General features: G+C 41.3%; 1 protein-coding gene and 1 long non-coding RNA gene across 3 annotated transcripts in view; one reads left to right on the top strand and one right to left on the bottom strand.

The window, feature by feature from the left end:
• The window catches only part of LOC144169992 (uncharacterized), a 54,392-nt gene extending 51,001 nt beyond the window's left edge, over window positions 1–3,391 (top strand). Inside the window, exon 6 of the long non-coding RNA XR_013322550.1 lies at window positions 3,174–3,391. This is a non-coding gene — a long non-coding RNA (uncharacterized LOC144169992). The remainder of the gene's footprint in view (window positions 1–3,173) is intronic.
• The window catches only part of LOC144169991 (uncharacterized), a 190,762-nt gene that overhangs the window by 48,109 nt on the left and 126,369 nt on the right, over window positions 1–16,284 (bottom strand). For both annotated transcript variants that reach the window (XM_077699479.1, XM_077699478.1), the window contains exons 8-26: window positions 15,664–15,845; window positions 13,950–14,053; window positions 13,054–13,115; window positions 11,150–11,277; window positions 10,097–10,230; window positions 9,517–9,605; window positions 9,279–9,428; window positions 8,606–8,802; window positions 8,314–8,459; window positions 7,783–7,919; window positions 6,403–6,594; window positions 4,956–5,161; window positions 4,006–4,145; window positions 3,787–3,920; window positions 3,191–3,349; window positions 1,866–2,038; window positions 578–711; window positions 358–488; window positions 45–248 (exon numbers count right to left, since the gene is read on the bottom strand). In XM_077699479.1, the coding sequence (XP_077555605.1) occupies window positions 45–248; window positions 358–488; window positions 578–711; window positions 1,866–2,038; window positions 3,191–3,349; window positions 3,787–3,920; window positions 4,006–4,145; window positions 4,956–5,161; window positions 6,403–6,594; window positions 7,783–7,919; window positions 8,314–8,459; window positions 8,606–8,802; window positions 9,279–9,428; window positions 9,517–9,605; window positions 10,097–10,230; window positions 11,150–11,277; window positions 13,054–13,115; window positions 13,950–14,053; window positions 15,664–15,845 (2,802 nt within the window). The remainder of the gene's footprint in view (window positions 1–44; window positions 249–357; window positions 489–577; window positions 712–1,865; window positions 2,039–3,190; window positions 3,350–3,786; window positions 3,921–4,005; window positions 4,146–4,955; window positions 5,162–6,402; window positions 6,595–7,782; window positions 7,920–8,313; window positions 8,460–8,605; window positions 8,803–9,278; window positions 9,429–9,516; window positions 9,606–10,096; window positions 10,231–11,149; window positions 11,278–13,053; window positions 13,116–13,949; window positions 14,054–15,663; window positions 15,846–16,284) is intronic.

The raw sequence follows: 16,284 nt of genomic DNA, 5'->3' as shown, positions 1-16,284 counted from the left end.
TTCTTTTTCAACATTTGGCACCGACACGACAGTGTTTTGCTTACCTGAATTTTATCACAGTTCGACTTGAGTTCCTTGATCGTGTCCTCGCTACTAAATTTGCAGGCTAAGTGATGAATGGCATCGATGGGGACAGTTTTCATGCGGTCGTTGAGCGCAAAGTACTTCGTCCATTCGTTTGAGTGCAGGGAACAAAGTCTTTTGAGACCGTCCTTTGAGTTGGCAAAATCGGTGACAACCGCTTTAACCTGCGGAAATAATGTAGAGCGATTTGTACAGGCTGACTTAGTACTATCCAGTAAATATTGACAGGTCCTTGGACCGGCTCTGTAGAGGCAGCTTGCAACCAAGACTTACATATTTCGGCTCCATTACTGTGTCGAACGTGACATCCGCAACCTCCAAGCTGTTGTTTAAAAGTTGCAAGATCGCCTCAACATTTCTGTTGTTCTTGTTATTTGCCAGAACATTCTTCCACTTCAAGTTCCCTACCGAGAGATTGGGAACAGAATGTGAACACAGTGCTTATCGTTTCCAAGTATCACATGCTTTCACAATAAGGGCAACAAACACGCACAGAAAGGAGCCTTCAATCTGCATGCCGTTCTTGCAGCTGCCTCGAATATTGAGTCCAGTGCCGCTGAGTCGTTCTCAAAAACGACGGTGATTCCTTTGAGCACGGATAATGCTCTGAGCCGATTGGCAGAAGATCTGAAAGAAGAGAATCATTTCTGTGCATTGTAATGATGCCTTTGCAGGACCTGACTATAATGATAGTGAAAGGACTCAGACTCACACTATCTGTGCAGTTATGCTTAAAAAATACAACTCTTTTTTCTTTTTGCACTTATCGAAAACAGAAACGCAGCACTTTTATTAATTGTTCTATCCCGTAGAGAATTGCAGATGATGCTTTCAAGACACTTCATTAACTGTCAATGTTAGAAAATGGAACAACAAGCAATCACTAATAATGGAGAGTTTAGCAAGCAAAAGCCCCGTGCTTCACAGCAGCTTAAAAGCTGAGACATATTTGTTAGTTTAGGTATAGGAGGGCTGCAAAGTAGCGGTCACTGTTATTAAAAATTACAGGGTCAGTATATTTGAGGAAATATTTCAGTGCCCAACGCCAAATGCAAAATGAGAAAGAAATTACGGCCATTTGTATAGGCCACTCCTCCAAAGTCATGGATTTACTGCTGGAAAGCGTCAATGGGAATCACAAGGGTAGTGCTCAAACCTTACAAATTACACTGTTAGTTTTGTGTAATATAGATTGACAGCTGGTGCTACAAGAAATACGACAGCACTGGAAATGGTCTAAATTTACCCAACAATCAATTATGTGCAATCCACTGGGCCTTAAAGTGAACAACATCGAGTTTTTGCGGATTTGTACTAAATGAAAATGACTTCAAAAGGATAGTAAAAATGTTAGAACTGAGCCATTATAGCCGCCAACCAACTATTTGAAGATAGTTGGACAAAAAATTAAAGAAAGGGGCTGTAGTAGCAGGGCAACTCAGGTAGATATAAGGCCGATGTCAAGAAAGAAAGAAGAAAGGGGAATAGACTTGCCTTTCATAAAAAGTGCATTCATAAGTGGGCAATTTTTACTAGTAAGAAGCGACCTAACCTTTGCTATTCGTTACTGTCAAATATTTCAAAAAGTTTTCCAATGCTGATATCCTGATCGAAGCAAATATAAAATAACCCATTGAATATTGTATCCAAATATTGAAAAGAAAAAAAAACGAGTATTATTTGCACATGCTCATTAACAACAATGCACAAAATGTGCTTCAGAGTCAGCGCCGTTCTTTCTTTCTTTCTTTTTTTTTTCTTTTTTTTCTTTTTAGATTTACCTGGAATCCCAAAAGTTTGTCGTGAGGTAACGATGCCACTCCGTGCTGTTGAACAGCGGAGACGCTCCCGCCTCTGGGTTTTTGGCTTGCAGCAGGCTGATGATATGTTGCAGGGTTTCGAAAAACCACTGTGTCTGATTATCACTTGCAAGTGGCACCGTGCTGTAGTTTGCCTGAAACATTTGCAGTCACATTTCGATATTTATGAGAAAAGAGCAAATAAAAAAGTCATGCAACTACACTTGCAAGCGAGAAAACTGGTTGCACCCTTTACCAATTGACAGCTATATAACTCAAATATTCTGAACATGGAAGCTTAATGGAGAAATAGTCCATAGCAGAGTGGAAGTGAAGGTTCAAAAAGTACTAGTTTTGTTTATTAGAAGTTACCCAAGCAACCACGGACGTCCGTGGAACTCTGAAAAATAGTCAAACGTCCAATGTCAAGTTTGGACGGCCACTGTACGTCCATGTTTGAATGTACATTTGTGGATGTACAGTGAACATCCAGCAACAGATGTGCAAAGGGTATACATTTCCATATGTCCTAAGGACATCCACCCGTGGACGTACGAAGTTACCTTGAAGCGTCACATAATGCCCTTAAATTGAATATAAAATAAAAAAAACAAAAGCTACTCTGCTCTTCAAGTTAAAAGATTCGTCCATACATTACTAAAATTAAGCGCAGATTTTAACTTTTTGGATCACCTCATTGACTCCAACAATGATCTCTGTGGGGAAGGGTATATATATCCGGTAACGAAACGTGTGAAGAAAGTTTACCGAGTTCGTGTATACTTTTCTGCCCAGTAGTACATTGGTGTTGTGGGGTGTAGGAACATAAGCTTGTCGTTATTACAACATTTGTGATTCTATAAATTTTACTGAACATAAAAACACATCCAATTTCAGACACCTCAATGGATTTATGGGAGTGTTAAATCCATACGTCCCACGGAAACTCATGCAATGTCCATCGGCTCTGAAACGGATGTTTTGCGAACGTCCGTTTTGTAGCTGATGGATGACTCTTTCATCCCAGGAGTCATCATGTAACGGATTCTAGCTGCTTCGTGTCTTGTTCAACAGGAAATACTATCACCCCCTCCTTCATTCTGCTGCCCCAAAATCATGCCAAATTAAGGACAGTTCATCATAACCTGAAAGGAATCTTCGAAGAGGAAGTGGTGAAGAAAGGGCATGAGATTATGCACACCGAATGAACACCGCGACACTTGGCCATATAAATGCTATCTCACCTAGAACCTGCCTGCTTTCCTAAACTATTTCTTTTTTTATTTTCAGCAAGGGTTCCCCCGTACCTGCAGCACTTCGTGGACACCAGTGAAGTTGATGGCACAGAGCTCCTTTATCGCAGATGTGGCCATGTCTATTTCCTGCGGAGGAACTGTGAGGTAATCCTGAACGTTGTTGTTGCACAAGTCGGCAATGTCATACTTCTGCTTCACGAGTTGAGAAATCTGAGGGAAAAAAATGTTTAATAAAGTTGAGAACATGTCGCACCTGCAGCACAAACCGACATATCCCAACCTGCTTCTATGTCTACAAGCAATGCAGAAATGGAAACCTTGTAAGACAGCACAAGGATTTTTAAAATCAAAATCTGTCGCTAAACAAGTCTGTCCTGCCCGGTTCTTTTAACCTTATTCTCATGTTCTTGAATTTTTTTTCAATGTGCAGCCATGACCTCACACAGCTTTTACTTGATGTGGTGATACTGTTGAAATATGAAACATTTGAGTTGGGGATTTGTCAAACTTCTTTGTTTTGCCGTTTTTTTCTGCTTAGTGAGAAGAGTGGGAAGGGGTATCAGGTTCTGAATTGCGAAGTTGGTTTAGAATGAACCAATCTACTGTGCTGCAAAGGGGATTTTTTGTTAAAAAACAAGTTGCCTCACCTTTTTCGGTTCTACGGCCAGTGTGTGAAGGAAGTACTCCATCAGCTTCACCAGGTAATTGTTGACCCATCTAACCAGCATTTCGAGGTCAGTTGTAGTCTTGAAGAGTTCAGACACGGTTGTATCCTGGCCCCCTGAAGGAACAAGCGATTGCAGGGTGCTAATAAAGAAGGGTGTTGCAGGAAGTTGGACAGAGAGTCAAGCAAAAGTCTTTGTTACCCATCGTGTCGGAGAGCATGCCTTCAGTCGTGGACAAAAAGGAGACTATCTTGAGCAGGTAAGGTGCAAGAGTGTGGTTGAGCTGAGCGTCAAGTTCTTGGAAAGCAACGCTGACCAGCTGTAGAACCGCGGTTGCCTTGCTGAAAACAAGATTGACGACACATGTTAGAGCCGATACGCAGCCTGAACCCACCAACAAAGTGCTATTTTATTTATTTTTTATTTTTTACATAATGCTGCCCCTGTAAACACGCTCTTTTGGCTTATATATCATCGGTTATCATTGTAGAAGTTACACATATAAATGAACTGGCCCCCTTAACATTGTACTTTTTTGCTCTTGGTTGTTCAGATTTTTTTCTCTCTCTCTCTTTTGTTTTTGGTGATTAGAGAGTTTTCACAGAGCAAACCTGATGGGCCTCTATGCAGACTTGATGGTGGACAATTGGAGAAAGGATCTAACTAAGCCTCTTGCTCTCTTTAAGTTATCTGTATAATTGTGTTGAACTTTGTAACTTTGTATATCTCCTTAGCTATGTTTCGGGAATCAGCACTGCTGTAGTATTTGTAAATGATAATGATAATAACTGATGACCACAAATTATCAGCTGTTAGGACAATGAGCGATCGAGGGAAGTTGAGTTGTGCGAGTGATCAACTCTCAGCCCAGGGCAGCAAATTGACTACCAAAACCTACATTTAAAAAATTAGGACAGTAACATCGAAACGCGAAGTGCGCATCTTGTTAGCAGTACAACGTTATGAAGGAAACTTTTGTAATGGTGTTTAAAAAAAGCGTAAACTTTATGCAATGCTGCAGTGCGCAGGCCACACAATCTGTGGTGACAGGTCGACGTTGTAATTCACGAGTCTGTCATTTTTTCCTCGCACTAAAGCCAACAATATTTCACTCCTTGGGACAAAAGCTTGCTGTGCCCGATGTCACACACCCTGCTGGAGTGTCGTCCGTGCCGAAGGCAGCCCTGGCATACTTCAAAGCGTCCTTCATGGCGGCTCCATGGAGAGCGGGAACGTCGGGAAACATCGACACGTCCACATCCCGGAGCAGCTCCATGTTCTTCAGCAGTACAACCAAACGTGAACCCATCTTTGTCCAACTCATTGTGATGTCCTGTCCGTGGTTCACTTTCTGGATCTAGGAACAGTTACATCAACACAAATCAAGGAACGAAACGGGCGACAATGTAGACAATTGCACTCGGGACTACCTACCATACTATTCGAGTGATACATTGATAACGTACGCTCTCTGACACTGATCTCTCTGGCAGTTTGGTGTGGTCATAGTATATCTCTATAATGTGTGCTTATGTTTCAAGGGTTTTGTTCTAAAGGGAGCTTGCATAAAGCTGTGAGTAGTAATGAGTGCTAACTGCAGTAGTGCAGCAGGAACAAAACTAGCAGGACAGGGCTACGTCATTTAGCGAACCAACCTGATGCATTTAGTAACCCAACCTTCTGGTTACAGCATCTGCATATTGATTGAATCAGAACAGAAATACACTTTATTACTTTAGTTTCAGTGCAAGTGGCCTTTTTTTTTTGTCGCAGTAAAATGAGCATTTATGTGATGCACAAAATTGGGGGGGATTGTGGTTTGGCTCTCAAGGAACTGTATTTAGGCTTTACCAGCTCAATGTTTTCATCAAAATTTCCAGCGTGTTTGCCTAACTTTTTAGAAAAGCCATGTAGATGTAATTTTTTTCACTTCCTAGAAACAATCCGAAACTATGAACAGGTCTGCATCTGTAAAAGCTACCGAGTGTGCTGATGACGACCGTGCATATTGATAATGACCACGCCCGCATTGTGACGAAGTTTGTCACTGGAATTCCAGAGCCCAGTTAGGCATTCCTGCTGGCTTATTTCCTGCAAATTTCAACGCACTAACACCTTACATAAGCAGACAGTGAAAGCAGGGGGATCACTTGCAGGTGCGGTCAGAACACGCACCAAAGAGTTTTTTGTTTTTGTTTTTTTAAAGTGCACTCACTGCTTACTGTGAAGTTTACAAAGATACAAAAATGCTCGAGGTCATTGAACCCTTCGACTAAATTGAGCCCATGACCTCGCAAGCTGCACTCGAGGTCGTGGGTTCAGTTGCTGCTTGTAAAACCTGTATTTGTGATAGAGGCAAAACACAAGATTCCAGCCAGCGCACATGGAAGAACTCCAGGTTGCCTAAATTAGTCCATTGCCATTCATTACGAATTAGTGGAGTTGTCCTGATCACAAAAAATGCCTTAAGTGCATGAATGTACCACAGATACAATAAAATGCTGTTTTTTTTACCAGAATTGGCATCTTATCTTTGGATGATAGAACTTGGTAAATAGGGCACCAAAATTCTTCTATATCAACTTGATTCCCACGTACCTTTGAAGAAATGCTCGCCACGTGGGGCTCCATAAAGATCTCGGTCAAGAGGATGGGGAGTTGCTGGCACAACTTTCCCTCCAGCCTGCTCAAGCTGTCTGTGTTCCCGACATTTAGCAGGTCGGCAAACTTGCCCTTTTTGCAGGGAACGTAGAATTTCTTGACTTGGTTGTCTTGCAGCTTCTCGATAAACTGCGAAAGGAAGGCAGGATATTTTCTTCTGCTTGACCACGTGAAGGGGCCTTACAAACAAATCGCTACAGGCTTATAAAAAATACATATCCCCAACTGCGGTCCCGGCAGCAGGTCAAGCACAATGCCTTATAACGGTAAAAAATAAACCGTCCTGCTAAGTGGCGCACTGCCGTCTAGTAAAAGCACTCTCAAAGCTCCTCTAGTTTTGTCCGGAGCATGTCAGAAGTTGCTTTTACAATACAGTTCTGTCATTATATCTCCTAAATACTATTTCATTCATTATTTCATCGCGTTCATTTATTAATACTATTTCATCGCGTTCATTCATTAATCATGTTACCTTGAACATGCTACTCAGCTATAAGACAATTTAAAAAGGGGAACACTGCTCTTAAAACAGCTCCTTTTAATTTTTAAGTAAACTCTGTGGAACTTGCTAGTCTTTCTGCTTTTTTTCCACTGATTTCAAACATGCCATTATTTTTTTGAGTCAGTCAATTAGTTTTCTAGGTAATTAAAGATAGTTAGTCATTTGTGGAGGATCAAAAGACAAAACAGTGTTAGCTATAAAACTGTAATCTTTATATTTTCCAATACTATGAACCCTGATGAGTGCAATAAGAGAATTGGTTTTTTGATGCACCGCTTGGAGGTAATTTTACAACTCATTAAACTTAAGTGGCACCAGTGGCAAGGAACCATTTCTAATGCCCATTTCGAACACCAAAGTTTAACAAGCTGTAAAATTAGTTCCAAGCAGTGCACCAAAATCGATTCTCTTAATGCACTCACCAGGGTTCTTAGTATTGGAAAATATAACTATTACAGTTTTATGGCTAACACTGTTGTGTCTATTGTTCCTCCAAAAATGACTAATTATCTGTAATTACCTTGAGAACTGATTGACCTACTCAAAAAATTATGGCATATTTGAGATCAGTAAAAAAAAAGCAGCAAGACTTGCAAGTTTCACAGAGTTTACTCAAAAATAAAAAAAGAAAGGAAAGAAAGAAAAAAAGGAAGAGCCATGTTTCCCCTTAAGCCTATCACCTTCTTTCTGTAATACGTGTTGAGTAAAATACAAACAAGCTTTACCACATGTCACACCCCACAACAGTGTAGCCTCGTCTGCCCGTATATATACTCAAACTACGACTGCATAAATTAAAATGGAATTAGTCTTACATTTCCTAGGTCTGCTTGGAGAACCTTCATCCCAATGCGGATAAATTCAGGCGTGAATTCCAACAGCTCAGTAATTATGGTGTTCAAGCTTCTGACGTTCAGTGCAGCGTTGCGCACAGTCAGTCGCCCACCTTCCGCTGCAAGAAAAAAAAAATGGAAAAAATTGCAGCACTGCCACAAAACAGCTGTTCATGAATGGTTGTGACGGGCTATCAAGCTTGTGGATGGCAGCCTGACAGCAGCTATCACCCTGCCACTGTTGAGGTAATGAAAGTATTATGAAAGCGCAGATTTGCCGCAGTGAGGACACATGAAATATAAAAGATCCATCACTTTTTTTAAATGCCATCTGTGGAGAGACAAGTGAAGCTAATTTATTTATGGTCTTAACAGGGCAAGACAGAGTCTCCAAACTTGAGCCAACGTAACTCGCTAGCAAGAGGGAACGTCGGAAAAAATTTTCTGTAGTTGGATTGAGGAAGTTATCTTTGATGTGTCTCATGCCAAACAAAAGGAAAAAAGTGTACTTACACAGCACGCCTGCTGTTAACTGGTTCAGCATATCAGTCACTTGGTCAGCCATGTAGAATACTGCCAGAAAGTCATTCCAGTACTTCAGCTTCTGGAGAGACACATAGTCTGAGGCTACCTCAACTACCTTCATTGCAAACGTAATCCTGAAATACAAGAGAACAGTGTTATGCTTACTATAGATGACATGTTCTATTTGTAAACCACGTTTTTCAAAACGCTAAGCTTGCCACTGAAAATGTATTTTTAATAGAGAACAAGAGAGCCATGCTTAAGACAGTTAAGGAAATACCTTTCTTCTCTGGTCTTTGAGCTCCACATGTTGTCGAACCTTGCTGTGGCCTTGGAAATGCTGTCCCATTGGTAAGGCAGACTCTTCAAGCCTACGGTCTTGTTTAGAAGCCCCGTGATGTCAGATATCTTCACACTCATGGGGTCCCACGTCTTGGGGTCTTGAACAGCTGGCTTGCTTTGAAATGTCTTTAGGAACTGTGAGATTTGAGAAAGGAGGTACTAGTTCACTATAACAGACGTAATATCAGCAGAGACACATCTTAGCAGCACATAATGCGTAAAGACATAACAGAAGGATATAAAATCAATATCAGGAGTTTTGCATGCCGAAGCTTCACTTGGGCTTGAGGCGTGCTGTAGTATAGAGCTGTGGATAAATTTAAACTTTATCGGCTTATTTGCCATGTTCTGAAATCTTGGCGCATGGGAATTTTTCACCTCAGAAAACACACGCCATAGCCAAGATTGAACCCACGTCCTTTGACTCGGCAGCACAACTCCTTTGCCAATAAGGCAGGTTCATCCTTGCTTGCTTGCACTTGTGTTTTAGCGAAGTTGGAAGAAACGCCAGTGCTAGCACACACATGAGATTGATACTGAAGTCGTAACTCATTAATATGCACATTACTCAATGAAGCAAAGCTAAAAAATGTACAGAACAGTGTACTCACCGCTGGTACAATGTTTTTTAAGAAGTTGCACGTGAATCCCTGGAGACGTTTGACTTCATCAGCAGACCCATGAACCCGAAATACTGCCTTAAACCTGTCTTCTTTGCAGACCACGTTCAAGATTCCATTAGAGGACAGCATCTGGCCAACCTTAATGTAATAAACAGACATTTCCCGCTTTTACAACATACTCTTCTAGCACCGTAGTTTATACATAAGCGATACACTATGTACTTACTCTGTTGTTTGATGAAAATGTTAATATTAGGCTTTCAACCATTTGAGGGAAGAAGGCATTGTTCCCATTTTCGAATGCTCGCTGGAGGTCTGGAAAAAAAAGGGGAGTTGGAGAAGACAAAGGCTATAAAACAATTTGGTTACCCAAGCTGCATAATCAAAACAATCAGTTAAGAAATTGTAAAGCTATAACAATGCCCTAGCATCATTTTACAGTAGTTTATTGTTGAAAGAAGGATGCATTTATAGTAAGTACCTCCTAGAAATGGTTGTCGTTTTGTATGCCGTTAACGCCTGTCAACAGCTGAACATTTTTTTTATGATGTAACAAGTGTGTTTACTTCCTGGTACGGAAACTGTACTTCGACAGAACTTTTTACACTGGCTACTTCATAACTTGTTGTGACCAGCGAAGTTTAAAACTACGGCAACTCCCACAAAGTAACTACAGTAGCATAATACACAAAGGCAAGCTTTAATGGGCCCCTTTTCCACTATAAGCCTTCATTTCCCTGGCCAGGCAGTGAAAGGTTGTTTTATGCCTCCCCCCTCCCCTTTTGTCCTTGAGTTAGGTAACCTACCAGTTTGCAGGAACTCCACCACAATGCCAACAAGTCTTCCAGTGTAGTACATTGCATCTTGCCGCTTTTTCGTCATTTCTGGCGTTTCATCTTGGGTTGACATCAGCTCATCCAGTATATGAAGCATGTCTTCACTGAGGAGTATAGGCAAATCATGGTACACATATAATCATGGGTCTCAGTAATGCCGGTAATACTGTGGTATGAAAAGACCAACATTTATATAAAAAAAAAATAATTTAAAACAAGGTTGACTTCTTGGAATAAACGACGCTGCTTGCATTGTGTTTGAGGCTATAACAAGCACAAAAGACAGTGTTTTATGCATCTGATAGCAGCAAAAAGAAATAACGTTACGTTGCATTTGAGAAGGAATGGGTTAACTCTCCATTGCTGATTTGAAAGTAAATTCAGTGAACTATTATATCATTGTTTTCTCTTGCTCAGGACTTCAGACCTTCGCACAAGACAAATTCTTCATGATGAGGGTTGGAAATATTTGTTTTGTCGACCGGTGTTTCTATAAAAAGGGACAAAAGGTACTATGTATGTACTAACTGCGGTAGAATCTCGTTAAACCGTAACCGCATAAGCCGTAGTTTCGTTTTATACGTAGTTACGCCCAATCCCCGACTCAGTTTTTAACCTAATGCATTCGGATAAACTGATTAGTATGCACTTTCTTCGCGTCCCTGTCAGGTACGGTTTAACGAGGTTTAACTGTACTATGAAACTGGTACTATAAAATTGTCCACAGAAATGACGAGTAAAATACTGCAGTGTGTTGGGTGCACATACATGCTGGTTCCACGCACGAGTGCTCAGAGACATATACTAAGCAGTGAAGCACATTTGAGTGCTAATCACATGCAAAAAACACTCACCCAAATAGCCATATATATGCACTCTAGCATAAGTTTTCCATCCATGCACTCTATACATTCATTTATACAGTGCTACAAGTTCTGGATTTACTGCCCTTAAGGTAATACATTAATGATTGGAGGCACATACTGTGGTGATACCTGGATGAATGCTTTTATGGGAACTTACATGTTACTCGATTTATCGAAAGTGAACAGGGCTCTGAAGAAACGGCTGGCTTTGGAACCAGAGCTGCTTGGCGACTGCAGGTCATTCACAAATTTCACAGCACTGTGAAGGACTTCTCCCAGTGTACCCTGTGGAAAACATGGGGAGGGTGCACAAGAATGGGAGGGGAATGAACATATTTGTGTACAATCCCCGTCTTTCTCCTCAAAAAACTATGACAAGAAACACAAAAGCAAAACATTCAATAAACAAGGGATGTTAGCTCGGTGATAGGGTGTTCTTCTCGGCAAAGAGTATACTCAAGAGAATACGCAATCCGTGTGAGATCTTGTTAATTAAACATAAGAAAACAGCACGTTAGATTTTCTGCGTAATTATGTGGCAGAACAACAGCAGCAGAACCTATGACCAGTGATGTTACGCACTGGGGAGAAAATTTTCCATTTTTAGGTTCAGAAATTCCTTATTTTTAGCATTTTTTTTTTTTTGCAGGTTTCTCAAGAATTCACTGTAAATTTTCCTGCATTCTCTTCTTGCAGCTGTTACATCCTTACGTGTAATCCTGTTCAGTTCCAGGCATGAGCCAGTGCCACGTATGTCTGCTTTACGTAGCCTTCTGGACGCAGACACCGTTGAGATAATCAGTTTCGGCGTGAACTAAATTCCATTACATCTGCCACTCAGCAGCATTTGGATATGCATTTCATGTTTTGTACCAAACAGCAAGCTTACTTTTCATGCTGAAGCTCCAAGTTAAAACTGCCTGTATGAAAAAGGACAAGACATTGCTGGTTAACAGAGGTAATTTTAGCTCAGCGCCGGGACAGCTGGTGCCATCTCTTGTTGACAGCACGTGGACTAAGGCGCACTTGAAATACTTTTTGTATATTGCGCAGGAATATACGCGAACAGGCTTCAGCCCTTCGGTTGCCGCCGCTTCACTCTTTACTAGCTTTTTTCATGGAGTATTCTTTCCTCTATGCTCCCTCCTGTTTTGTGAACTGGATTGGAAGCGGTCTTGGATGCTTGCGCCAACACGACTGCGGATATTTGAACATAAATCCGACGAATTGTTAGGGGACTTTTTAAAAGAAAACGAAGTAATAAACAATGCAAGGTCCTGTTTATAGACATTATTTTTCCTTTTTACTCCATGACTCCTAATATTCTCTGCATATGTTAAATATTCCCTTTTTCCCTTTCGGCCAAAATTACAGCCAGAAAATCCCCCGCACGAGACATCACTGCCTACGACATTATTGTTGGTTCAGACTGCCTCAATTTTAGCTTTTTAGAAGTTAGGCTTAGGAGTTAGGTTTCCTGGTTTGGTAAACACGAGCTAAATTCTCTTGTGCTCACTAGATAGACCGCATAACACGGCTGAAGAAATGAGCACAGAAAATGGTGTAACCTTGCCCTACCACTTTCTTTGTGAAGTCTTGGACGTCTAATTAAAAAAAAAGAAGTGCATGCCTTCATTATATTGTTTGCACATAATACACAGCATCTCATAAACGAGATCTGTGGGGAAAATGGGTAGTGTAGGGCTGTTTAGCCATGTTTAAACGGCACAAGTGCAGCTGCATTTTGAAGTGTCAAGGGAGTGCAACAGGGCATTCATTCGTAGTTCCTACAGTGAACAGTATAGCCCACCTGCTGTACTAGCAAAGCACTCTGCTGAGAATTTTTTGTGTGCCCTCATTTTGGTCATCTAGGAAGCACAACACTCAGAACAGGATAACCAAATTTTCAGTTAAATGTCACAACTGCACAAGGGAACATTTTTATTCTGTAATCGCAACTGTGTGTCTATTTGCTGAATTTATTTACCCGCTCCGCTACTTTGGGCACACATTACAGCGGAGCACTGACATGTTATAAACGTGTAAGGAAGGTTTACGTACCTCTGTTGTAACCTGCAGGCCTGCTTGCAAACTAGCTTTATGCGGAGCGAATCCAAGGTGACCTTTTGGGGTAAAGAACAGGCGGCATTGTGCAGAATAACCCAACATAAATAAATGAGTGTGCAGGCACACGTCAGCACAGCAAAAAGCTGAGGCAAGTAAAACGCGCCTCAAAATTATCACAGCCCAAACGCACGGAAAGTGATTGTAAATTGCATTTAAGCTGATTTCTTTGGTCTCTAGAAAAATTGCAAAGGCAGCTTTACGGTAGCTAGAGTTTAATCCCAAGAAATTGAAAGAAGCTGGCAAAAACGACAATATCTCCACGCCTTACACCAAAAGTTGCTCTTAGTGAATGATGTGAATAGCTCATGGAGAGCCTGACATTATATGACGGTGATTCTCCTGACAGGGTTAAATACGACCAGATGAGCAGGCAAGCAACTGGGATGAATTAAACACCGTGCCCTTAGAGAGTGTAATCTGATGCCTCGAAAAGTTTCCTAACCGCAAGGGTGTAAAGATGCCAACTCAAATGCACTCTGTGGCTTTACAGTCAAGAAAAGAACAAAAGGGCTGCACTAAAGAAATAAATGAGACAAAGCTGGTAAAAAATACATAAATATGGCTTAAAAAACATGAACCAATTAAATTTGGGGAAATAAAATGAACTGAATCAGTTGCAATAATTTAATTGAGGACAACTTTGAATCTACTAGATCACACGTGATGCGAGAGCAAAGGTGCATACGGATCTGGGAAGCCCATGTTACTGATGTTAGTCTGGGAACAAAGGGCGGAGTGGTATCGGTTCTCCTTGAATTGCCTTTTCTTTTCTGGCTGTGATGCAAGCTCAACTAGTATTGGTTAAACAGCAGGAAGAGAGCAGGCGTTACCATCATGAGTTGTGGCTCCCGTAATCCATTTGATGACTGTGTTGACGAGTTTTTTTTGCGGATTGGGTACGACTTGCCCAACATCATCCCAAACTGCTTCTAACCTGAAGGAAGAGAATGACCAGGGGGATACCAGACGTCACTGCTGTGAACAGGGAGTTAATTTTATACACAGAACCACGAAATTCAGAACAGGATTGTAATTTTAAAGAAACCATTGTCAGAATTCCACCACTTGATAGACCACCGAGTTTGTTGAGAATCTTTTCGCTACTGTGCACCTGACGTGACTGCTATCAATGTGCAGCTCAGCAGCAGCTGCCTTTTCCTTTTTTTTTTTTCTGGGCAGTGCTTGTTTCACTTATAAGTATTCTTGTTTCTTGTTGTTACTAAATAAGGGGGAAAGGGGGCACTTATGCTAGCTACTTCATTATCAAAACAACAATAACTGTACATCTGAAACCTTATGAGTACAATGGCTTTTTTAACTTTGTTTTTTCAGCGGTTTATTTTTTACCAGCTTTGAAAACTGAAAGTTTATGAGTTAAACTAAAGTGATGTTTCTCGGACCCTGAAGCGGAAGAGGGGAAAAGGGGGGGGGGGGGGGGTGGCTATAAGGAAGAATGTGGCGCATAGCTTCAATTACAAATTGCACTTTGTATTAGTACATCTTCATTAAGTGGTCTTTCTGGTCCTCTAGGTTTTTTCCTGGCCAGCAACGGATACCTTTTGCTTGAATGAATTTCCCTCAACAGTTCATTTTTGCTGACAGTACCACGCACACATCATGTGCAGATTCCCATTCGTTGCTTTGAGTGTGGTCAAATAAAGGTGGGTGGCGGTGATTTAATTATTAAGAAAGCAGGGAAGAGAAAAGAACTGGGGATATTTTTTAACTCTTTTACCATACTGTGTGTACTATTTGAGTGCATTTCTTGTACTCCTCCTGCTTTGACCATTAAGGTCTGCAGTATATTCAAATTCAAAAATGTGCATCTTATCTGCAGTCCACATCTTATAAGTTATTCATCAAGGAAAACACCCTTTCCACTGGTGCATTTGTGCCTCGCAAGCGTATGGCATACTCGGTGATTGTCTTGATTGTTGCAAGGCTCAAAGTGCTGAAGCACTTCCACCCACGTACCATTCCTCAAACGCAAAAGGGTGTGCTGAACGGCTTGTTGTTTGGTACACTGCAGCCTCAAGAAAACAGCTCAGACGTTGGTACTAAAGAAAAAAACACACAACACAGGTGCTGTATTGTGTGTTTTTTTCTTTAGTACCAACGTCTGAGTTGTTTTCTTGAAGTCCCTCAAACGGTTTCTTTGGCTCTCCATTCCTCCATCTTTACATTCGTGACATTGGGCTTGATACCCATCTTCATACTTTTGGCCGGAGGTGGGACAAAACAGCGTCGCACAAAAGGCTGCCAGGACAGTGGGACCACAGCTACAAAACCAGGACATGTCCCGCCTAAATAGGGATGCCTGGTCACTTTAGTTAAACATGCAGTTTACAGGAAATTATGCATTCCCTACATTAACTGGCTACTGATGCATCTTAGCTTAAAAAAATGTTAATTTAAAAAAAGAAAGAAAGAAAGCTAATACGTTTGCGCTACTACTAAATCAATGCCAAGCAAATCTAACTACGCGCTAAGTGAAGGTGGACATCCGAAGATATTCATTGTAAGAGCAAGTACTGCAGCACTTACAGGTTGGCATTGAGGCGAGGATCCGAGAGATCTTCAATCAGATCGCGCAACCCGTCAAGGCTTCCGGAAAAATCGCTGGGCATCGCATCACCAATATTGACGAAGGCCGTGACCATCCCAGCGACTTGCTGGATCGAGAAACTGAAATCGTCGAGTCCAAGGCTTTTCACGACGTGGGACAGCTGCATGGAGACAGATCGTGATTGACACCACCTTCCCCACAACAACGGCACAATCGCCTGCTTATCAGGCTTCATTCAAAGAATAACCAGTCGCCTTTCTCGCTGTTCTTTATCTTCTGCAAAAACTACCCCGCATGTAAAATAAAATGAAGCACAGGCTTCCGCGAAAACTACTCCCACTTAGCGCAAGTTTTCACTATTTATGTGGAGGCATTACAGAGCGCTTGCACGCTTTTCTCTCAATTTGTTCTGGCACAAAGCAATCATTTAAAAAGAGCATACATAAGCCCTAGAACCCGCTATTAAAAAGTTAATTATACAGCTGAACCTCGTTATAAGAGACACTGATGTAAGAGACAAATGGGTATAAGAGACACTATTGACCCACATGGTTGGCTGCCCTATCTTTCCCATTAAATCGACCTCTTTTATAACAGAC

This window comes from Haemaphysalis longicornis, unplaced genomic scaffold (genome assembly GCF_048455015.1).
Source record: "Haemaphysalis longicornis isolate Haplotype H1 unplaced genomic scaffold, Haemaphysalis longicornis Haplotype H1 scaffold_2, whole genome shotgun sequence".
NCBI classification, from domain to species: domain Eukaryota; kingdom Metazoa; phylum Arthropoda; class Arachnida; order Ixodida; family Ixodidae; genus Haemaphysalis; species Haemaphysalis longicornis.
This window is presented reverse-complemented; position numbering and strand designations above follow the sequence as displayed.